We start from the raw sequence: 24770 nt of genomic DNA on the forward strand, positions 1-24770 counted from the left end.
TAATAGAAGTAATAACATTAATGACAGCGCACAAAGGGAAAAGAGTTGGTATTTCCTCCCAACACGTGGCCCAAGGGCCACCCAGCTGTAGATGCAGAAAAGCAGAGACAACGAGGTAAACCATCGCACGCGAACTGTGAGACTCACTGCCGCAGGGCGCTGCGGAGCTCAAAGCCGCCTCAGAAAGCAACAGGAGAAACTGAGGTGGGACAGGTCTGCTGAAGCTCCTTGAGGAGGATCCCAAGGAACAGAGTAGTTTCCTTCCCCTGAACTCTGCGGATCCCTCCGCTGCCGGAGCCGCCCGGCACCGGCACCGCCCGCGAGGGAGCGGCTGGCAGAACATCCACGTGCGAACCGCAGATTAACTCACGCGCTTCAGACGTCCCTAGCAAATTAATAGTCTTGAAAACCACAAAGAAACGCCATTCCAAAGTCCTTAAAAGCAACACGCAAACACATTTCACGGGGGTTCTGTTGTGTGAGCTTTGTTTTGGTATTGTAGTCGGTACCATTGTTATCCTTGGTACTCGCCAACAGCAAACTGCTTCCAAGCACAAGCCCCAGCTGAAGGAAACTCTCTTTCCAACAGCACCCGCACGGCTCCCACAGAGCCTCGGATAACCAGACCCCGCTCGCGGCGCCCGCCCCGCCGCGCCGGAGCCCGGCACTCGCACACCGCCACAGACCACCGCGCCCCCAGCCCCACTTACCGCCTCTGCAGCGGCGTCGGGAACCGGCGGGAGAGGACGGGCTGGGCTACGGCGCCGGGACCCGCCGGGCCGGGCCGGGCCGGGCCGGGCCGGGGTGCCGCCGGCGTGAGGCGAAGGGCCGGGCCGGGCCGCGCCGAGGTCTGGCGCTCTGAGGCGACGGGCGCACGCGGGGCGCGTGTTCCCGCCGCGAGGAAGCGAAGCCCGCCGGAGCCCCGGGGCCGGCTCCTCGCCTGGCCGTCAGCGCGCCCGCCCGGCAGTTAACTCGGGGAAACGCGGGCACGTCGTGAGGGGCCTTTCGCCACCAAGGGGAAGCGTTTTTGGGCCGCGCTGCGCCCTCCGAGCGAGCCGGCAGCGGCGCAGGGCTGCAGCGCCGGCCGGCTGCACGCGCCGGCCGCTTTAAAGGCGGGAAACGGCAAAGGGAGCGAACCGCAACGCTGCGCGCACGGCGACCTGCGGCCGCTCCGCTCCCTCTGGAGACACCGACCCAGCTCCTTCTGGCTCCGCAGCTGTTCCACGGAAGCTGCTACGCAGCCCCGCAGCAAGTCGCCCGGAAATGCTGCACGCTGAAGAGCAGGTGCAAGGGTTACCCTTAGCCCTTACGATGAGGTACCACTAAAGTCTTATCCCAATCTTCAAAGCTTCTCTAGGCGTTCCGTACTGGCCACCAGCACAAGGAAAGCCACAGAAAGCTCAAATATCCGACAGGGCACTGGGCTACGCTGACCTCTGCGTTAACAGCCCTGCTGCAGAGCTGCGGGCAGCAGAGGACTCCCCTCAACTGCTGCAGGTCTGTTCCAACAGCTCCCTCACCTGAAGATACCCACGATCTCCCTTATCTCCTCAGTTACCCTCTCCCTTCGTCATGGACAAGTCGATCTCGGCCCCTCAGGGTGCGTTGGGGTACTCACCCCTGGCCAGCGGACCGCCTCAGGCTTGCTGAGACGCTAGGCGTAGCTCCCACAGTACTCAAGCGCTACTGCGAGCAGGTGCGCCCACACAGCCTCTGCGCAGAATTAAGCCACAAATAATTCAATTAGTTTCACCTTTTATGCAAGGACCTGGCAAATACCATTTCTAGAGGAAGCTGGGTTTTGGCTAGTCTGCCAGCTCTGTTCCAACAGAAAGGCTGGTGTGCCTGCTCAAAAATGGACAGGAAACTTAATTTTTGCACTCGACTCAAACTGAAGGCTTCGTGTAACATTAATCTTTTGTTTCCTCACTGAATTCCTCAAGTAATCGGGCATGCGGTGGGTGTAAAGGGGGGAAGCAGTGAATTCCTGTGGACACTCACAGCCCTCCAGGCACCACACAGTGTAGGATATGCAGAAACTCAGACTGTTCAATCTACTGGTAGTAAGAGAGCAGTAGCTCCGTACATAGGATACTTCTACACAGTTTTAACATGGTGATGGTATTGCCACAGGTGGTTTTAGGTGCTTTTGCCCCCCACCCCCAGTTGTCTTGTGATCAGAAGATAAAAGACATCCTTCTCATTCAACAGATCTGCATCAGTGCAGAAACGGGGAGGCAAAACGTTGCAGTTAGAAAGTTTTAGCGTACTCTACTTGCAGAAAGGAGGCCAGTGCAACTGGCGGCAGAGAGTTAAATAACGTGTAGGCAAGAACACGCTCCTTTCCTCAGGGAAAAAAAAAAATAAATTTGAGGATTCAGCCAACTCTTTGTTATGCCTGGTGGTGTTATTTTACCGATTAAGCACATACGTGCTCTGGGAAAACAGTCAAGGGGATTTCTTGGGGCTCTAAGGTGTAGTATTAGACCTGGCTACAGAGGTGACAGAGGCTTTAAGCCTTCTAAGGTCTAGGTAAGGTTTTTAAAGTTACTGCTCCAAATCTGATCAACACAAACCTGAATGGCACACTGAAAGAGAGAAAAATAGTAGCTTGATACTGACCTATCAATTCATAAACACCCACTTGGTAAGTAAGGGGAACTGTCACTTATCAGGAGAAACAGATATTTTACTCTTCCCACCTTTTTTTTTTTTTTTTTTCCTCACCTCCTCCACAACCAAGTAAGACAGCTGTACATAGCACACACAAGTACATAGCTCTGTTTGCACAATAGAGAAAGTGAACACAGCCATTTCTGTGGTACTTACTCAATACTGTCTATCATGCTGAAAATTGTATTATTAAAAGAAAGCTTTTATTCTGTATTTGTCTCAACTGCAGAACCTCATGTGCCTTTATTTAAAGAGCTCTCTTTTATAGTGGTTTATATTTGATTATATTAACTTCATTTATTCTTGATAAATCAAGTTTATTGCAGCAGAGAGCAGTACGATGAATTAAAATCCTTTTTAAAGTAGCATATAAACCTTCTTGAAGGGAATACCACGGCTTGATGCTCTACATTAATAACAACCTTAGTAGTAGTAACTCCCACAAAGTACCAAAGGAGGCAAGTCATCACGTTAAAGCAGGGCTCACCGCTTTAATAGTTCTACACTGGCAGAGGGCAACAGCGTTCTTAGATTTTCCCTTAAAAATGAGGGACAAAGTTGCTTGAATTATCCTTTTCAAAAGCGGTACGCAAGCTTTCCTCATTAATCGGAGATTCAACAAGGAGGAAGTTCCTCAGCTTTCTTCATTTAACACCATGGCAATTTTGACTGAGCATAGAATGGAAGGGATTTTTTTTTCTTTTGTCCCCTTTCTCACATGATGCACAGCATCAAATATTGTATGTAAAATGATACGTGATCCAAGAAAGAGAAAGCACTTCCTGCTGCCCACCTTTTTCCAGCCAGAGGAAACACTTAAGCGTACAACTTCTGTAGAGACCCTTCACAGGGCTGTTACAACTGTCAACAGAACTAAGGGCAACATAGTATTGCAGAAAGTATTAAACTGTTTGACAGAAGTAATATAATGACTGATAATTGTTCTAGTAACATATGAAAATCTACCTTGTTATGTAGACAATGTCTGTTTTGCAGCAGGGCACCTGTCTCACTGCACATACTGAGCTAACACCTGCAAGATAATTGGCAGCACTTAGCAAATACGATCATGCTCTGTAGGACCCAATTCTATTTCTTGCAGAGGTGGGTAAAACCAAGCCCAAAATTGCAAAAAGAAGTCTCAGGTGAACGCTGCCCTGAGAAAAGCGACTCTAGCCTTGTTCTGCCAGTGGATCCTTAACGTAACAGGTAACCAACCGTTCAACACGTCCCAACACATACTAATGTCCACTAATGTTCCAAGTAAGAAATATGTATTGCTGATGCTGGAGGAACTTTTGCAGCAACATGAAGTGGCTGCCACAGCAGTTTTAGTCAACAAAAACTGCATGTCAAAGATAAAGGACATTCAAGTTCTCTAGCACATCCTACATTGGGCACCAAAAATTGGTAGTGTTGAGTTATCTATGGCTTGGACTCTGTCTCAGACCCCCTCCATCCACAGAATAAGGCTGTACTTATCTTTCAGATTAATATTGATGAAAAATCCAATACAACAGAAATCAGAGAAAGTCCCACAGGGAAATTAAATACAAATATATAGTGCTGGGTTTAGATGACACACAATAAATTAGACTTGGACCTGCACAACTGAACATAAAATCCCCTATTATTCAGTGAACACCATCAACTGAGTACACTGAATGAAGCAGGAGTCCCACAGAAAAAAAAACAGCACTTGATCATGTAATAATACACAAGCAAAAAAGGAAGAGGACAGATTTACATTAGCCACTCCCTAATTTTTTAATATTTGTCTTTGCAATCTTGATGTTTCCTAATTTTAAAACAGTGATTTAACATTACCTGGTAAAATGAAGGCATAATACCTTTTTTTATTTTTCCTGCTTCCTTTCTCTCCTTTTTTTTCTTTCATGTATAGTAAGATTAAGCTGCCTAAGTTGTTGTTGGCTCCTTGTTTTTCACAAGAGGGAGAGTTTCCCAGCCAGGCAACAAATGTTGGGAAAGATGGAATATGGGCTGCATTCAAAGAAATCACTAGAGGTTACACTGCAGGAGAAAGCTATAAAAACACAGTGTTAAGGAAAAAAGAATTATTTTAACTGTACTAACTGCTTTATGTTATATCCTCATCTACGGCCAGCACAGAAAATGCATGTTACACAAAATTTATGACAACAGATTAATTTCCCTGCTTTTCAAGTGAGATCTTGGTATCCTAGCTGTATCCTCGATTTAACGCATGCAAAAGTTGCTCTCCTGTTGAAGAAATATGCATGATGCAAGCATCCATACACATCAACCAACAAAGGTTTTCATTCAAGTCTTTTATTATAGCTTGAATTTTTTCACTGCATTTAAAAATCTAAAAAAAATAAATATTTGTTTCACAGCTGCAAGTCACATATGCATTAACACCACAAAATCTGGAATTTAACCAGAGAAGGAAAGTCAAATCTGAAAGTGTCCAGCTAAGCACAATCGTCTCAGGGCAATTTTACTAAAAATAAAATCTTAAGAAAAGGGGAGAGGGGTGTTAAAGAGTTATTTCAAATGCATTTATCTGGAAAAAAGTGAAAATTCTATTAGAAACCATAAGCTACGCTTTCAGCATTTAAAAATAAACGTTTAACCTCTTAACAGCAACAATTGTCTGGTGCATCCTTTTCTTTTTAAGCTGTATTCTTGACACATGGCTACAGAGGTTTCAAATGATGAATTAACCTCTTTTATAATTGTGTCCACTTAATTACAGAATCAGTCTTCAAAAATAAAACAGTGTATTAAGTCAGCTTGTCCATCCACATATTAAAAATGCCATTGTATGCAGTTTTGTATCGGCACTAAGTGACTGCTTCATGGATTGTACATTGTGAAGATGAATGTCTCTGAAACAATCACTTTCATTATTAAGGTTCTTAAAACAAACCAGAAAAATATATCTTCAGAAATCAGAGTAGTCACTTTTTTTGTTAAAAGCCATAAAATAAGCTCATATTCAGTTACAAGCAATAGAAACCATACTGCTATTGGAACATAATTATTTTATCACAAAAATTTATTATTTACAAAATGAAAAGTTACCAAGTTAATTTATCAGGGAAAAAGTTAAATGTTCTTACTAAGTAATTTGAAAAACTTCAGCAAGTCTCTCATGCACTCACACGCCAAATTGTTTGCATAAGGTGAAATGTTAATTCATGTTAGTGAAACTTGACTCCCATTCACGATACTCTCGTTTTTATTGTAAGATGGCAAAATCCACACGGTTCTGTACAAGAAGGTATGTATTAAGACAGTTCCTCATTTTTGTAAATTTTTTTTGGCTCCCACGAATATCCGTACCACTGAACGTTTTTGCAAATAATCAGTTATATTATTAACTCCATCATTTAATCCACTGAATTTACCACCACAAGAAAGACACGAAAAGTTAGTTTAATGATCCCACGTTACACAGAACTCTCATTTCTGAAGTTATACTAAACTGAAACCTTCGTAGTGATCTATAGCCTGTATCAACTTAGACTTTAGGGTTTCTTTATCTGTGTATTTTGGAAGATCAAGAAGATTAAAGCAAGTGTGAGCTACCGGAAGATAACCTTCTCCACCTCCTGTTGGCTGGATGACTAGTTTAAGACACTTCATTCCAAGAATTGGAATCCGATCGCTGCCTGTCAGAAACACTGCCAAGAAAACACAAAGAAAGAAAGTCTTGAAAGTCATTTAAGACTAACATCGTATATGTCATCCATGCAGCAGTGCTAACCGTTCTCTGCATTTTTTAATTATTCCAGCAGTGGTTAACTTTTCACACTGAAGTTGTTCTGGTAAGTTTGAAAAACAGAGAACAATGACTTAACCCGATCTCCAGCTTACACATATGATCTCTTAACTGTAACACAAGTGACATATAAAAGGAAAACATTTAATTTTAGCATATGAAATTAAACAGTCCTCAAAAAAAACCTAAAAAACCCAAACAAAACAAAAACCAAAACCCAAAAGAGTGGAAAATTCTTCATGCATGAGAATTCGTTATTTAAAATCCAGTGGCTACACCTTTACCAAGCATTTGCAAGCATCTGGGAAATACTGAGGTTTGTTCAATAAGAAATTTATCTGAATTGGAAACTAACCTACGATCTAGTCTCAACAAAAGCTTGCTCACGGGAAGCTTCCAGAACTTTGCTTTTGCCCCTGTACATTTCCACTCATATACCTTGAGGTATTTACAATCAGTTATAACTCCAAAATTCCATCTATGTGCAGTGAAAAAAATGGACAATGTGAACTTTATGTCAAAACACAGAAAAAATTCCTAGTCATTAGATAAATGACACTAGCAATTTAAGTTGCTGGAGGTTCTGGGGTTTGGGTTTTCCCCCCCCCCTTCCCTCCCATTTTACTTTTTGAATGCTGTTCTGGTCTACTGGGATCTTCTAACTGGCCATCCCCCAGAACTACTCAGGACAACCCCAGCAAAATCAGAGAGAACCTCATAATCAATTTCTTCTACTATGAATTTTAACTTCCAAATGAAGTTAATCACATCATTACAGACAAATACTTACATCTGCCCTCTTAGAGCAAGAGCCTGAAATCACAGTGATCCTGTTCAGTTAGCAATTTCTGCAAAGTAGTTTCAAATACTTACACAAAAACTGTTTTTTCTTCTCCAGAGACAACTCATGAAAAACCTCCCAGAATATTTTAATCGTAGGATGGTCTGCCCAGTATTCTCCTTTGTATTCTGTATTCTAAAATAAGCAGGAAATGAGGTTATTGTTCGCACGCAGAACTAGTAGGATAATCTAACCTTCAAGCAGCATGAAGGTAGTTTGTGTAAAGGGACACTGCAAGTGACATATTACTGTTTCCCTTGGTCAATTTTTTTCATCTGGTCAGTGTGACTTCAGCTTTGTGGAGAGATACAAACACTCCAAACGCTTTCAATCCCCAATAAAGTAGTGACAAAGTCTCCCAGTGAGTTACGGCAATCAACAATATTTACTTTTATTAACTGTGTGCATTTTGTTCACTTTCTCCCTTCTAACATAATACATTGTATACAGCTGCCTTTTGGTTCTGCGGATTTTGCTTCCTCTCTCTTCTTCTGATTTCCTTCAGACATTAAATGGAAAACTTTAAGCAGGAAGTTAAATAATATTTTAGTGTTTTCACTCATTGACATTTGAAAAAAAAAATTCCTCGCTCATGCAGTCAATCCAATCAAGGCTGGAAGTCACATTAATTAAAAGAGAGCTCAAAAGGACACTTCAAGATTTTGCTTTCGCATCTTGAAATTAAAAGTATATGAAAAATAGCTAACTATGGTCCTTACCTTTTCCAGTTCTTTCCAGTCATAATTTGTGTTCCCAATCACCATTGCCTGCAACTCGCTGGGCTGGAAAAGCTGAAGAACTTTACCTCCACATACTTTGTGGAAGCCTGCATGGAATGCACTGAATAAGGAAGCCACAGATTTATTGAAGATGTAATCCACATATGCATCTACAAAGTCTTGCCTGTACAAAGAAGGAAAAAAGAGAATCATGTTGCGGGGGGAAGGAAACAACAACAACAAAAAAGCACGTTGTCACTCTTCTAACAATAAAATAGTAGCCACTTCTGCACAAAACTCAGCACAGAAAGTTAAGCAAAAAGGATTCCAATATGTTATATACTCTGTTTCATGTTACATATTCTGTTTCATGTTACAACCATAGTGAAGAGATAACCTCAACGAAAATGGCACATAAATGTATTTCCCCTCCACAACCCACCAGACTGAGTCCATAACGTGCAACGGAAAACCAGTAACATTTAGTGTTATTTATTTCAGGCACTACAAATATCTGTCTTATTTGTATGTATTGCAGTGAATTGGACTGAATGGCAACAAGCTTAAAGGCCTGAATTACATGCAGTGTTCTGAAACTAACTGGTCAAACTCCCTGTTGTATTTTTTAATTAAAAAGATTACCATATTTGCACTAAAAATGCAAATCAACTTCCAACAGACATTTCAGTGCTACAGAGTAAAAAGAGCAGTGCAAAGGCGCTAGGATACTGGAAAACAGATGGCCTGTTATCTGTGCTTTGGTACAAGGAGTTCTCAGATTGACATATAACTGGATCGGTATTTACTATCGTAATAATAGTGTCTGGCTCGTAAGACAAAGTTAGGCAGTAACTGTTTATGAGACGGGATTTAACAACAGAATTTTGTACTAAGAAAGCATTCCTTACTAACCACACCAACCTTGAGAGGGAAAGTGAAAGACTAATAAGGGGAACATCCTGACGAAGACGACATCAAAGGTTAGAAAACAACCAAAGGAGGCTTAATATCACCAGTTTTCTACAGTAACCAAGGGAAAAGTAATTCCAGTAGCGGGAGATCGTGACCACCAACTCACGGACCACCTACTCTAAACGTACTCCAGACTCGAAAGAAAGAGGTGGAGGGAAAGGACTGAGCATGTCAACTAATTTACATGGTAGACAAGAGAAAAATTAACCAACCGCTTAAGAGAATAACACTGAATATATAAATATGCTAATACATACTGTATAACGTTCACTGAATTTTGGAAGGGGGGTGCTGTCGTGGGACAGGCACCCATCTTTGCGCAAAAACGCAATCAATACCTCAACTCTGTGTGTATACGGGCGTTTCGCGCACCAGGTAAACAAACCCCAGATTTGAGACAGCAATATCTTGCTGGAAACATCTTCCACAGCATTTAGGGAAGAATTAAAATTCCTTGATGGATACAGTATTTATGATTATGGTTTTTTTTAATTACCATTTTAATCGATTCTAATTAACACTGTTAGTTTCTACACTGGCAGAGTGACTTCAGTTATAAATCACAGTTATCCTACCAACATACCTTCTCTGTGGAAACCCACAGTATTTGATGGACATCCACACTATTTGAGTAACATCACCCATAATTTAAAGAATCATCTAAACACATTTTGGTGATACATTTACTAAAACTGTTGAACCGAAAATACTGGAGATGAGCAGTGAATCACACTCCTCTTCCAGCACTCAATGAGAGATCCGTTTTATGTATGCTACATAATTAGCAGACAGGCAGGTAACTCGTGTAATGCTAACAGTGGAAGGAAAGGCTGCTCCAGAGAAAATTTATAGTAATGCTAATTAGTGTATTACTATGATCTATGTTAATTTTTAAATTAAATTAAAGCATCATGGAATATTTGAATCTTGAGAAACAGGAATTCTTCATTGCTGCAAGACAACTGGTGATGACAGTGCAGCATAAATTCCACGGACACCTTGAAACTTTTCTCATAATTCAACTCTAATTTTACTGTCACTTTGTGACAGAACATCAAACCACCACCAGAGAATTTCAAAGCTATCATGTTTAAGATGAAGTACCACAAATCCTCAGCTATAAGCCAAGGATTTTTTTTTAAAAAACAAGGGACAGGTAGAGGTGGCGATTACAGTTCTTGATGGTAGAGCAAGTCACGAGGATAAAAATCACTCCATTGTGGGAGGTACTGTCATTGCACGTGCCTATATGCAGGTCGGATACCCTCAGAATCTTCTGTCATCACTCTTTCCTCTACAACAGACCTAGCTAGTTACAGAAAATGTTGCCCAAAACATTTTCCCTCTCAGAACATGCCTAGAGGGACATTTTCTCCCTTGTTCCTACCTTGCACAGACTAGGTGCATTCTGTTCTCATAGTATGCTCTTTCCATTCAATTCTCCCTTTACTCTGGGAGAAGTAAAAGTACAGAGTTCCTGAAGATTAAAGAACTGACAGAAATACATGAGAGAAATGGACAGAGCAAGATAGGAAAATGATAGTATTCTGCAAAAAGTGACAAAAGCACCACCAGATATATCGTGCCTACCCTCCAGGAGCAGAAAGGGAACACAGGGCAGGAGAAATTACTTTTATAAACCGAAGTAACAGAACTCTTGACCAAGGGGAAAAAAAAAATCCACCCCTCATACACTCTTCTGACAATAACACTAGATAACATTAGATTAATTTGTCTGCTCTACAAAAGGAAGATTTCCCTGAAATAATATTTCATATATGGTGGTGAGAATTTGGAATAAATTGCCCAGAGAGGTTGTGGATGCCCCCTCCCTGGAGGTGCTCGAGGCCAGGTTGGACGGAGCCTTGAGTAGCCTGGTCTAGTTGAGAGGCGTCCCTGCCCATGACAGGGAGGTTGATTAGATGATCTCTAAGGTCCCTTCCAGCCTGTGCCATTCTATGATTCTATGAATAGTTCCAAGTAATGCAGGTTGAAGTTTAAGTTTTTATCCTTACTCACTAAATTGCAACTATATATAACTTTCTGCAGAACCACAACCATTATTAATCTTATAAAATGAAGATCATGTAGTCAAAATGGGCCCTAAAGAGCTTTAAATATTTTAAGTTCAAAGTGGAAAAAAAAGCATTACACATTCTGAGTAAAGTTAGATAGCCTCTCTACAGCTGGCAAATCCTTAAATACAATAGCTATTTTAACAACACACTTGAGAACAGGTTGGAAAAACAACCGAAGTAGTTTTGCCTCCAACATTAGTGTAACAGCTTGGCAAAGGATATTTACAGCAGCCCAGTTATACTCCCAAGGCAGGTAGCAACACTGAACTACCCTGTAACCCATAAAACTCACCTGTTTTGTTTGACTACAGGAATGTCAGCACCATTAGGAACAAGCTCTTTAATTTCTGTTGTACCAAAATTTTCCACAGTGATCTATTTAAAACAAACAAAAATCGTATCAATCTTATTTACTGCATAGACTACTTCTTCCCATCACTTCGGCTAACAGCAACATGAACAGCAGACAGATGTTAAAATTCATGGGAATCAGCAGCTGATGCTTTAGCTCAAACACTCCAGAGGCAGATATAACTTACAGTAAAATTAAGACAAAATGCTTCTTCTATGTCATCCTCTGGATAGTCCAGTAATTGTTGCATTCCCCTGCAAAATAAGTTACAAAGTACTTACACTAATTGAAAGAAAGATGAACTTATTTTCCTGAAGTATTCTTTATGCTAATTCTAGCTTAAAAAAAATTAAAAATCTTTCCACTTTTATTTCATGTATTAGCTTACTGACTTGCAGCTTGTGCAGTGTTGGGAAATCTCCAGCAATCGTTTTGCTGTTACTTGTAGTGTTATTTCCTTTGGATTATCTCCAGGTGTGAAGAGAAAAGAAGTAGAAGTACTAGTCTAGAACTAGAACCTTAGTCTTCAGGTAAGAGATTCCCACACCAGAGGCAGTAAAACCTCAATAACCATTGATGGCTCTTCCATAACCTTATGTGATTTCTCTTCAAATCAATGAGAACTTTACCATTCACAACACTGAGGCAATCAAACTTCACTTTTGCCCATTTGAACCTCCTACCTGTTAGTGCTGTTCAAATCCCTACTTAAGGGCAGGTATTTAGCATGTATTTGTTCCTGAAATCAGCAAAAAGTTTTCTTGATGGACTAAAGCTGTTCAGAACTAAAACTATGTTCACACTTAGGCTTATAAAATCAATAGCTAAAACTTAAAGGTTTTGAATTACCATTATTTTCCCCTAAAATTCTTGTAGGATAATAAAACAGAAGGCAGAAATACTAAAATCAAGCATTTAGAAGTAGGTGTTAAACGACAGCATGCACCCTTTCTCAAATGACATGATGGCTGCAAGTTACCCTGAGCTGTTTATCCTGTTAGTGTGGAAATAACACGTTTTCTTTATGTTCTTAAGGGGAAATGTTGAATTAAAAATTAATTCCTAATAATACTCATTTTTTCTTTCTTGCTTACCTGCCAACATCTGGCATCAACTCTTTTAAGTCATCCAGGGATGGTTTCTTATTCAATAGCTTTTTGTACAAAGCCAAAGGGAAATGAAGGTCTACAATAGTAAAATTATATATTGCTAGCCCACAGACAACACCAATCAAATGAAACAAGTCACTGTCTTCAAAGGTCTAAGAACAGAAAACAAACAAGATGGTTTAAAATAAAGAAGTCATTTTAATCTTCCAGAGTCCAGAAAAAAGCATACAGTGCAGTCTAATCTGAGTATCATTTGTATTTTCTTTAAATATGTGTGTATCCATAAGTACTGAGGAAAACAGGAAAAGGTTTTAACCAGCTGGGAGACTGAAATTCAAGGAAATGGAACCCTTGCCACTTAAAAAACCAAAAAGCTGAGATGCAACATATTTTGTGTTACAAGTGATGCATACTGCTGAAAGTACTGCAATAAGATTCTGCTTTTGTCAGTGACTTACTACGGCACTATTCAGCGCTTATAGGGAGGAGCTCGCTATTGACTCCCTTGGAGTTGATGGCCAAAGCTTAACACACAACTGTGGAAGCGTTAACATTCAGGTATTTGTGATACGGCCACGCTAGTCAGTGCTCTCCTCTGAAAGAGGACTAAAAACTCGATAATCAAAGCTTCCTGGAAAGTATGACCAGATGACTACCTACAAAAAGGACCCATAAATGTGACTGAACACAGGAAGACCTCTTCAGCACGCCACTTCCAGTATTTTTCTCTGCCACTTTGATTCACTGATTCTGGTTTTGCAATCAGTTTTCTCTGATTGGCGCTTCTTCCTACTAAACTTGTCTGGGTTAGGGACAACTGGAAAGGAGTAAGTGAGGAATGGAGAAAAACAGAAGGGGAAAGTTTTGATCTAACAATGACAAAAATCAATATTTTTTGAGAATACTTACTTCCGCTTCTCTTGAAATAAAACTACCACAAACTACTATGTTCATACATTATTAATATAAATACTGTAAGTTAAAAGAAAATTAACGGCTATAGATGTTGCCCTACCTTATCGGAGAACCAGATCAGCCTGGACTCTTCATAATACCTGAACATTCCATATTTGGGATCTAGCAACTCCCTCATGATGAGCAAAAAAAATTCTTTGCGAACACCTCCAGCATCAACAGCTTCTTCCCCTACAAAAATAACCTGAAACACACAATTCAGTTAGCACTGAATTAAAAACAGATTGTGAAACAAGATTGGTCCAAAAACATTCTCAATTACTTGCACGTCAGTGAAAGACACTTTGAGCAGTAGGTACTGATAATACCTTGAGTGGCTTCTTGTAGTCTACATTCTTTGTTTTCCTTAGGACTTCCACAGCATCTCCTACAATATTGTCCCTTCGTACCATCAATATCAGGCATGGGTTGACAGACTCAAATACCGGCAGAAAGAGAGAAGACAAATTCTGCCTGTGAGCCTGATCAACAGCCATCTGGGAAAAAAACAAAGTGAAAGTGTCAGTAGGTAACATCAGATTCCTGTCAACACCAAATGTCTACCAGTCTGGTTTTAAAAAGTGCAGAAGACATGAATGGGAATAGCTATTATGAAAGCTACTGAATTTACTCAAATTTGTTTCATATTCCTTTTATCTCAGGAAATATTTAATCTCAGAACATATTTTTCCTTTACCCATTAGCCTCAGAATGCAGAGTAAGCTGTTTAATACAAATCTGGCATGACAACATCCATTAAAAACTAATTCACAAAATGAAAAGGAATTTGTTGAATGTATTTCATTTGTATTATAATTTTTGTATTACAATGGTTCAAAACCAAAATATTGTTGCAAATGTTCTGAACATGGCACAGAACTCTGAAAAGTTTGTGTATTTTAATACTATTTAATATTGCTAATAGAAAGATTCAATGTGAACGTTTCCCTGATTTCATCAAATGTTGCTATTGACTGTGTGTATATACATTTTTAAAGGCATAAGAGACTATGTTTATTATGAACTACAAAAGCAAGCTAGTTATTTTTCTACATGAGGCCCAGTACTTGAGAATGACTTACCTCTTCTGTCTAATTTCAGACTGAGAAAAACAACTTTTATTATGTTAAACATGATAAACACAGGGAGGGAGCTGGTGCTGTTACTGCTGTTACTTTTGCAGTAGTCTCCCTTCATTCTTCCTTTCCTTTAAGAGTACGATTTATTATACCCTTACAGCAACTGAACAGGTATGGATTATATTTATTTTAAAAAAATTCCAAACATTGAACGAAAGTATAGCTCACCACATCACCCTGGTTTCAGTTCTACCTAGAGAATCATGAAAACACACAAGATCGTCTCAGTTACTTTAGGGTTGTTTAGTGTATCTATCTCTGGACAAGAGATACAAACAATTCTATATCTTGACCCGTATCAAGTATCTAATTTATAGGAAAGTGTCTAGTTAAAACGAAACTGAAAAAATTAGGAGTAACATATATAATTGCATTTAACAGGAAAAGGGCTAAAAACTGCTGCAAATTGCAAGATAAGGAAATCTACTCCCACTCTCCTGAGTAGCTGCTAGATTTTCAAGATAAGCTTCTTTTCTCCTGCCTTGCAGACACCGACCAGATGTCAGAGTTTAGCAGCATTTGGAAAGTGGCGTGACAGATGAAACGAGAAATCAGGTGTGCACTAAATAATCACGCAGTGCCAACATGTTGCTTCTCTGATACCACCAATCTTAAGAACAACTAGCTCCCAAGTCCCATCAAGATAAGAAATCACAAGTAACTGTAACTGGCTGCTGTCCCTAACAAGATAGATTGACTTCCAGCTCTGGGCTCTAAACATGTATCATTTAAAGTCTGCTCATATGGGATTGTTTTTTGGTTGGGGGGAGTGGCTGGTTTTTTTGTTTGTTCTTTTGAGGGTTTTTTTTGTTTGAGTTGGGTTTTTTTTGGGGGTTGTTAACACCTGCCGTGGTGTTACTGCAGTTATTGAGCAATCTAATTTCAATGAGATCTCAAACTCACCAAACCACTAGCTTCTATCACTTACATACCCTAAGATTAAAACTACATCCCTCACTCCTATGGAGAACAGATTAAATGAAGTTTAAATAAAAACCAAAAACCAAAAACCAAACAGAAAATCCACAAAAAAACAACATCAAGAGTAACTCCTAAAGACTCCTAACTGGAAAAAAAAAAAAAAAAAAAAAGAATTCATAACATTTAAAACTGAGACTCCCACCTGCATCTGTATGACCGCATCTGTTTGCAGGAGAGTTGTCTTTGCCTGGGCATCGAATACAAATGGGTATGTGCAAATTGTAACGGGAATATCTGTTAACTAGAATGAAAAGAATCATGTTGTATCTCAGCTTGTTTAAAAACTATAATCATGGTTAAAGAAGCCATTGCAATAACACTCATTTAATACCTTTATTTTACTAAAAAAGAAAGAAATCTTTACTCATTGTCAATGCAGGAGCAAAGCATCTTAGGAAAATTAAGCAGATTTTCAATTGTTTAGTACTTCAGCAAAAAAAAAAAAAATACCAACACACACACAAACTCTTACTTAGTACATTTTAATTTCAGAACTTTTATTATGGCTAGTAGGTATCACCAAAGTAGTCCTTGTTTTTAAGTGCTGCTCTGAATTTGCAATACAAAGAATTACATATTTTCACCCAAAAGAAACTTTTCGTATTATGGCCATGCTAACTTAAAGCTTTACTCCCAACAGAACCCATCAGACAATCCCTGACATTCACATTTCTGATTTCCATCTATTCTGCAAAAGAAATCAGATTGCAACCACTCTTACCTCAGTTAATCCATGGTTGACATCCTATGACAGCATTTGCACAAAGGTAGCAATAATTAAGATGAAAAAGCAGCATTAGTGTCTGCATTAATTATTCATCTCTGATGTAGAATTCAAAATATTTATCTACAGCTTCCCCCCCCAAGAGAATGTTTACTGATAAGCAAGCATCAGCCATAAACATTCAAATTAATCTACCAAATACAACCATGCTTTTCAACACCCTATATAACAGTCTTTAAAAAAAAAGGATCATTAAAGTATCACGTTTTCTTAGGTGTAAAAAAATTAAACATTTTAAATGTTTACTTCCATACACTAATAAATGGCATTTGGTTTTTTTAGTTTTTTCATTCTCAAGTGACGGTAGCATATCAAACTAAATGCAAAACATTTTTAATAAGTAGAAATTTAAAAATACAGAGGAACCCCATGACTTTATGCTAAAGTCTCAAGAATCCTTTGAGCCTATGATAAGACATGATTTGAGAAAAGCAATTGACTCTTGAAATTTGAGGCAGACCAACACATAAGGCTGGGACTGCGGGCAGGCTTCACAACAAGCTAGGCCAACTGTACTAAGAAACCACGTTATCATCCACCTGGTGCCACGCTACCCTCCTTATCCTGCGCTGAAAGCCAAGCTCATTTCCACTCAGCAGGCAGAAAACAGAAAAAGAATACAGGGTAATGACAAACTAATTTGAGACTCGGAAGTCAAATGTGTAGGCATCCATGGCTCACGGGAAGCGATGGCCAGAACACTTTGCTTTCTAGCTCCATCCCCAGTTCCTACAGGAAACATCGGATTTGAGCACTCCGTTTGCCACAGATAGACTTCTGCAGTTCTGTACTCCTACCGTGTCTACCATTATTTATTCCTAATTCAAACATTTCTTCTCAACTTCTTTAAGCTGTATCTCAAGAACAGCTCTGCGAATCAATAGTTCATTATTTAGTACCTTCAGTTTTTCCTCACTCGTTTTTCCTGATGTTGAAAGAAAAAAAGTTTTTCTTCCAAGTTTCTCTCTGAGAATACTCTGAACACTTCTGAGATTCTCTTTTCTTCTGTATTTTCTCCTCCACATTTTAATTAAGGAACTAAGCAAGTTGCCTCAAGTTATGACAATAAAAATTACACTATCAAAAGAAATTTTGATTCATTAGTACTGGTTCAATAGGCAAGTAGGGCTTCTTATTTTAAAAGCAAGAACTCCGGAAACTCGTGGACATGAAGGCAGGAAAAGGCCATCAAAACCATTTACAAATGAGATCTGACTAAGGTCACTGAATTTCTTTCAGTCCTATAATAAATCAAAATAACGTGTTCTGCTGAACTTGAAACTGCACAAAAGCATGGCAAAATAATGATGATTAAAAGGAAATTCAGTATCTGCTATTTTCTCAGTAACGTCAAGCTATTGCTCAATCTTCCTGTTTGATCAACAAGCGGAGCTTGAGACTGTCATTAAAAAGCAATTTTCCAGCTCTAATTTTCCCATATTCACTATTGTCTTCTCTGATCATGACATATGCAATTTGAGTTTGTTTATATCCATTTAAAGCACAGTTGCAGAGGCCATCAGCTTTTAAATTCCATCATTTCTGTACTCTTTGCTGGCATACCTTTCTCTGTTCCAAATATACAACCTGTCTCTAATTCCAAGGCCCTGCAATGCTTATCCCTAGCTTCTACATCTCATCTAGTATACCACCCCTCTTAGCTACCAACACCAGCCTACATCACACACCAGTTATTTTTTCAGATAAGCTTGGCTGAAACAAACGTCTGTCATGATTGCCAATACTGACTCATTATTTCTTTACGCTCCCCCAGTCTCCCTCCTGCTGCTATTTTACATTGCAATTTTAATTCTTTGGTAGACACCATCACTTGCTTTCTATTCATAAAATACAGCAAAAGTAGGTCTCCCATGTTTAGGACCTTCTAGGTAAAGTTAAATTTAGGTGCCTAGAGGAAGCATATTTACTTACTCACTATTCTTTAAAAGCTTAAGTCAGAGAACTGTGTGGCAAAATCCTGTCCAACTCACTAATTCTCTGCACAGTCATTAATTTACTCCCACTTACCACTCTTCTGTTTGCAGATCCAGGAATTAATTATCTCAGTTCTTGTTGCTACACTCAAAGTAGAAAACTATGTTAGTTATCTGTCCCCTGTAACTCCCTATCATGCTTCTAGACTTAGTTTTCCAACACAGTCTCCACTTCCTCATTGATTGAGCCCATCTTATATAGCAGTTCAGGTTATTCTGGATGTTTTCCTGTCATGAATTATCACTTTCCTAACTTTTTTGACATGGCAAGTCTCAAGTGACAGCATTCAAAATCACTTTTTAATTGAGGGACTAAAATGTTGAACAGTGCCAATCCTAAGAACGGTACTCTACAAGAAGCACACCAATTTAAAAATCCTTCTTTAGCTAGAACCTGACATAAGATGAGTTTGCTCAGCATTTGTCATCTGTGAAGATATTTTTATGAAAAGAAAGGACCCATATTTAGAGAATCTATAGGCATCTAAAGCAACAAAACTGAAACAAAACATGGGGGGGCAAAAAACATAAAAAAAAACCCAAAACACAACACAACTTACCATTCCAAATACCTGCTGCTGGACCCAGTTGACGTAGTCATTTCTGATATCTATCAAATCTTGTATCTCATGAATGTAAAATCTGTCATACTGTATAACTTGTCCTCTTTCATTTACCTAAAGAAGTGCAATTTAGTTTTTATTAGCACTTTGTGTAACAGTTTTCAAAAGGATATTTTCCATGTTTTTCAGGCATTTGATACAGCTACCACAGACAATCAGCTACTAAAAAAAAAAAAAATCTAGAACAACAACAGTGTCTACAAGAATGCAAAATACAATCTTGGAAGACATGGATACATGGATTACTCAGAATTTCATCAAACAGGCAAAGAAAAATAAGGTAAGATAAACAGAGCATACGGCATGGCACAACACAGTGCTGCCACTTTGAGACATCATATGATCTCACAGAACAGTGATAAATGTATATATTCATATACACGATGGAACAAATACTTGGTCCTGTGTTTGCACAAGCTTACAAACTATGATTCAAGAACTCTATTCTTAATTGCATTATGAATACTCTCCCTATTACCTGTGACCAAAGGAACAGCTTCTATTTAAAAACATTAAGCTTAGAAAAAGAGAGACGTGGTAAAATAACCGTAACTTCTCTCTACAATATAATTTTAATCCAGAAGCATCCACACTTTCCTAACACACCTTCTTTTTCCGAAGGACCGTTAAGCACCATTAACTGCCAAAACAGCAAGACCCCCAATTCTGTTTTTATAACCAGATAACCTAAGCCTACTTTTCTTAAACGTTTCCCCCATCATCCCACTTCCCCTCAAACCACCAGATACTAAATTCGTGAAATAATCCAGATACATTGCCCCATTTTTAACTCTGACTTTAGTCCATGCCTGCTAATATAGAATACATATAAAAGAATACACCAATATAAGTATCTGGGTAGGTACAAATTTAACTCTTTCTACAACGTAGCTATTTATTAGTCAAAGTTAGAATTTTTTAAAAAAGGGCACTTAGGAAAGCCACATTACAATTCTACAATTACCCATGAAGCTTTAGGATTTTAAGATCAACTTCAGCTGTTAACATTTACAGCTACTGGAAGCCTGAGCAGTGAGAGATTCTAAAGACTGCAAAATAATAATTTATTATATACCAACAGCTTTCCATACAGGAATCTGTAATGAATATCTTGTACTTCCAACAAGATGGTTCCTAAACAGTCTTACTCTCAGGCTTAATTTGACAGTCTCCATAAAGAATAAAGAAAAGCTGAGCAAACCATAGCATACAAGTTCCAACCTTCAAAGCAGAAATATTTTCCATTCTTTCTAACAGCCAGGGGAGGAGGGCTGTTATATGTAGCACATAAAGGTCAAATTTAGACACCTGGGCCCATTTTGCGAGGTTGTACAAATACAATACTTGACCAGCACCTTAAGGAGTGCCCAAAATGTTCTTTTAGCATAGAAACACAAAATGTTATAGGACTAGAATAAACTACAGAGGGAAAAAACGGGGTGGGAAGGGAAACCTCAGCAGCAATTAGACAAGACACTGATATGCACAGTCTGGTTACTCCAAAAGATTTCGGCTATTTTCGTTCAAAGTTCATTAATTCATTCGTTTTCATGAATTAAGTTAAAATAGTAACAAATGGAATAAACAAAATCAGAAAATAAACGTTTGCCTTGGTAAAACTGTGCAGATCTTTCTTGTTCAAAAGACAGCTTGCTCTTACCTTCCATTTGTGATCTTATTTGCTATCATTTCAAACTTAAGAGGCAATTTTTTCCAAGACATCCTCACAGATGCATTCACAACAAAATAGGTAATTCCATCACTATGTCAGACTGGAATCCAGAATTCCAATGGTTTATAGGTCCAGATGGAACAACTACAGATACCTCTGTAGATGCAAGTCTTAAGTATTTAAAACTCTCTTGTAACTTAACTTCTTTAACAACTACAGAACGCATAGATGCTGACAAAACCAGACAGATACGTAATTGGCTAAAATTGATGTAAACTTACTCTGTGCAATATTTCCAGAACTCTGAAAGCTGTGTGTAGAAAATTGGTAAGTATTCTTCTTTCTGAAGCTGGAATGCCAATCTTGCATAACTTCAAGAGGTGGACTACAACATCCTTGTAGAGTTCCACTATCTTAAGGAATAACGGAGGTTCAAGCATAGACCACCAATTTTCTGTCAACCAATGGTGAACACACAAACTTAGTACTTGCCACCACAACGTTATGTTATGCTATCCTTTTTACTAAAAAACAAGTTTTGCTAGAAAGCAAACTTGTCAGTTATCAAAGGCTCTCTCAAAAAAAACCCAAAACAAACAAAAGTTTAACACAAGCAAGAGCAGCACACACTTTTAAACAACACACTACCCTCTGTATAAACAACAAAACCTCTACTGAAATGCTCTATTGTGACACACTAAATCTTTAAATTAAGTGTGTTCATCCAGAGTACACAACAGTATCACAAAATAACTTTTGACATAAAAACGTACGGCTCAAATCCTGAAACTGACTTACGCAAACAGTCCTGAGAGCAATGCAAAGCGAAGCAACAAAAAAAAGGATCTACAGTTCAAAGAAATAATTGGTTTGCTTTTCTTTACAGCAGAGAAGCTCTACTCTTAACAAAAACTACTGAAAAACATCAGCTAACAAGAGATGGGTTACATGGCAAAAATAATTGAGGAACAAGGAAGCATCCTCTCAAAAAGATACTAAGTAAAAACAAATATAGAATCATAGAATCATAGAATGGTTAGGGCTGGAAGGGACCTTCAAAGGTCATCTAGTCCAACCCCCCTGCAAGGAACAGGGATATCTCCAACTAGATCAGGTTGCTCAGGGCCTTGTCCAACCTGGCCTTGAACGTCTCCAGGGATGGAGCATCCACCACCTCTCTGGGCAACCTGTTCCAGTGTTCTACCACTCTCATAGTAAAAAATTTTTTCCTAATATCCAACCTGAACCTACCTCCCTCTATTTTAAAACCATTACCCCTTGTCCTATCATAACTGGCCCTCCTGAACAGCCTCTCCCCATCTTTCCTGTAGGCCCCCTTGAGGTACTGGAAGACCGCTATAAGGTCACCCCGGAGCCTCCTCTTCTCCAGGCTGAACAGCCCCAACTCTTTCAGCCTGTCCTCATAGGAAAGGTGCTCCAGCCCTCTTATCATCTTCGTGGCCCTCCTCTGGACCCTCTCCAACTGGTCCATGTCCTTCTTATGTTGGGGACTCCAGAACTGGACACAGTACTCCAAGTGAGGTCTCACGAGGGCAGAGTAGAGGGGGAGAATCACCTCCCTCGACCTGCTGGCCACGCTCCTCTTGATGCAGCCCAGGACGCGGTTGGCCTTCTGGGCCACAAGAGCACATTGCCGGCTCATATTGAGCTTCTCGTCCACCAGTACTCCCAAGTCCTTCTCCTCAGGGCTGCTCTCGATCCAATCACCACCCAGTCTGTATTTATGCCTGGGATTGCCACGACCCAGATGTAGGACCTTGCACTTGGCCTGGTTAAACTTCATGAGGTTGGTACGGGCCCACCTCTCCAGCCTGTCAAGGTCCCTCTGGATGGCATCCCTCCCTTCCAGCATGTCGACGGCACCACACAGCTTGGTGTCATCGGCGAACTTGCTGAGGGTGCACTCCATGCCACTGTCCACGTCACCGACAAAGATGTTGAAGAGGGCCGGGCCCAACACGGACCCCTGAGGGACGCCACTTGTGACCGGTCTCCAATACCAAATATTCCAAAACCTCAACTCTTTAAGCTGAATTTCAGGCAACAGCAGTCACAGTAAGAAAGTATAAGGAAGCAGAGCTAAAAAACCAAAACAATATATTCTCAGCTGCATATCTGAAGATCATAGAATCATAGAATGGTTAGGGTTGGAAGGGGCCTCAAAGATCATCTAGTTCCAACAACTTTGGATCAGTGAGAAGATATGAACCTCTCAGAAGAAACAAAACAGGTGCTGTAGTCAAAATAAAGACAACTTAACATCTGTTCTGCAACACTTCTGTAAATTGCTTAGAGCTTGTTAGCTGTCTGACCACATGATTTACACTTTAAAGTGTGAAGACACATATCAAATACACTGAACCACACAGTTTAATTCCTCCCAAATGGAATCAGTCCAAAAATTGCAATACCAGATGAATTCATATGGATGGCCAGTTAACTCAGCCAGAAGCAAAAGAACAGGTGTCTTCTTACCCATCAAGCAATGTTAACCTTTAACTTTGTCAGTGGGGAACTCTATAGAACTGTAAATACACAGCAGGTGCTGCTGAGACCGTGTCTTCACTGATGGAATTTCTATACATTCTCATCTGGAGATCCTTACTTTTAACAGTAAAGAATTCAGTTCCTTACCAAGAACTTTCAGAGGAGCTTTCTCAAGGTTCAGAATAGCTGTCCCAAAAGGAATAGCTAATGTTGTGAAATTGTTTGCATCACTCATCAGTGGGCATTCTGGTAGAGTGAGATACAGCCTCAAAGCTTCAACATCCGGTAAGGAGCTGGTCAATTTGGGAATAAGGTTCTTTTCCAAACTAGCTGCCACCTACAGCACATCATAAAATTCAGTTTATTCGAATGCAATTGTGAACTCAAACATTTCTAGGTAAAAAACAATCATCAAGAGTTTAAATTAGACATATATTTAGAAAAAAAGACAGCATATTAAATATTAAAATACAGACACGTACAATATGCTGATGTGTTACCTAACTGGCACAACACAACACAGTTTTGTGTTATTTGCAGTTGATATATTATTGAGTAGAGAAAGTTATTAAAAGGGTTAGAGCAAGCATAACAACAGTATTTCTGAATACATGTAATGCAGAGAGATAATACCAAACATAAGGAAATATGCAGCACAAACCTGTTGTGATATGTGAGCGTGGTCAGGCTGTATAAGTTTGTGAAATAGTAGTCTAGCAGCATTCATATCAACCCCTGAGAATCTAGTGCTGGTTTTGTAATGATCATCATTGCTGCAGCAAGAAAAAAAAAAAAAAAACACGCAAAAATTATGACGGAATCCTGTATTCTCAGCAACTCAAGAATTTCTTCCATCTTGAATTTTTAGCCCTACTTACTAAGTAATTAAAACATGAGAGATCACAGTATCAGACTTCCATTTCTTACATGACCTATGAGGCAACTGGAAAAAAAAAAAAAAAATCTTCTCTAACTGCAAGACCAATCATGTAAAAACACTTCTCTAAACCAGCCTGTGCAAAACATTCCCCTTGAATTATACACAACCTGTGGCTGCAAAGTAATGAGCTTTGCTGGCTTACACAGCAGCAGCCAGGTGGCACACACTTCCAAAGACTGGCAGAACACATGCGTTTGGGCCAGCTGACAAACCATATGGCAGCAAAGGAGCTCGAAGTTTACACTGCAGGTATCATAGTAACAGTAAGATAAGGAAATACGGGGAAGGTGTCACAGTTGAAATCAGAGACACTACGAAGGTAGCCACCATTAATTCTGTTCTCAAGAATACTTGTTTAAAAGCCTGAACACTTACCTCAAAGCCAAAAAGCTCCCATTCAGGCACCCGGCTGAGGAGAACGTTCCATCAATTTCACTGAAATCGTTCATATGAAATAAGTTACATTTATTTTGTTTTATTTTTACAAACCAGCATTTGTAATAAAAAATTGTATTTAATGCCTAATAAATTACATTGTACAGAGGATGGAACTCTTGACTTCGACATGACTAAACAACGCTAAATAAAACCTCCATTCAAGACTCAGCTCAAATGAAAGCAAGTCTCAATTTTTTTTTTAATTTCGCTGCATCCTCCTTTAATAA

At 39.4% G+C, this 24770-nt stretch overlaps 1 protein-coding gene across 5 annotated transcripts in view; it reads right to left on the reverse strand.

The window, feature by feature from the left end:
- Positions 1–4993: 4993 nt before the first annotated feature.
- Positions 4994–24770, reverse strand: part of HERC4 (HECT and RLD domain containing E3 ubiquitin protein ligase 4) — a 37626-nt gene continuing 17849 nt past the window's right edge. For 3 of the 5 annotated variants that reach the window (XM_086616921.1, XM_086616920.1, XM_086616922.1), the window contains exons 12-26: positions 24481–24540; positions 23827–23938; positions 23313–23502; positions 20939–21111; positions 18923–19039; positions 16306–16329; positions 15727–15825; positions 13794–13961; positions 13526–13669; positions 12496–12662; positions 11589–11655; positions 11342–11424; positions 8000–8183; positions 7313–7415; positions 4994–6341 (exon numbers count right to left, since the gene is read on the reverse strand). In XM_086616921.1, the coding sequence (XP_086473047.1) occupies positions 6133–6341; positions 7313–7415; positions 8000–8183; positions 11342–11424; positions 11589–11655; positions 12496–12662; positions 13526–13669; positions 13794–13961; positions 15727–15825; positions 16306–16329; positions 18923–19039; positions 20939–21111; positions 23313–23502; positions 23827–23938; positions 24481–24540 (1900 nt within the window). In that variant the 3' untranslated portion in view covers positions 4994–6132. The remainder of the gene's footprint in view (positions 6342–7312; positions 7416–7999; positions 8184–11341; positions 11425–11588; positions 11656–12495; positions 12663–13525; positions 13670–13793; positions 13962–15726; positions 15826–16305; positions 16330–18922; positions 19040–20938; positions 21112–23312; positions 23503–23826; positions 23939–24480; positions 24541–24770) is intronic. The other 2 variants (XM_086616924.1, XM_086616925.1) reach the window with 1 other exon arrangement.

The sequence above is a fragment of the Tauraco erythrolophus genome, chromosome 9 (assembly GCF_009769465.1).
Source record: "Tauraco erythrolophus isolate bTauEry1 chromosome 9, bTauEry1.pri, whole genome shotgun sequence".
Lineage (NCBI taxonomy): Eukaryota > Metazoa > Chordata > Aves > Musophagiformes > Musophagidae > Tauraco > Tauraco erythrolophus.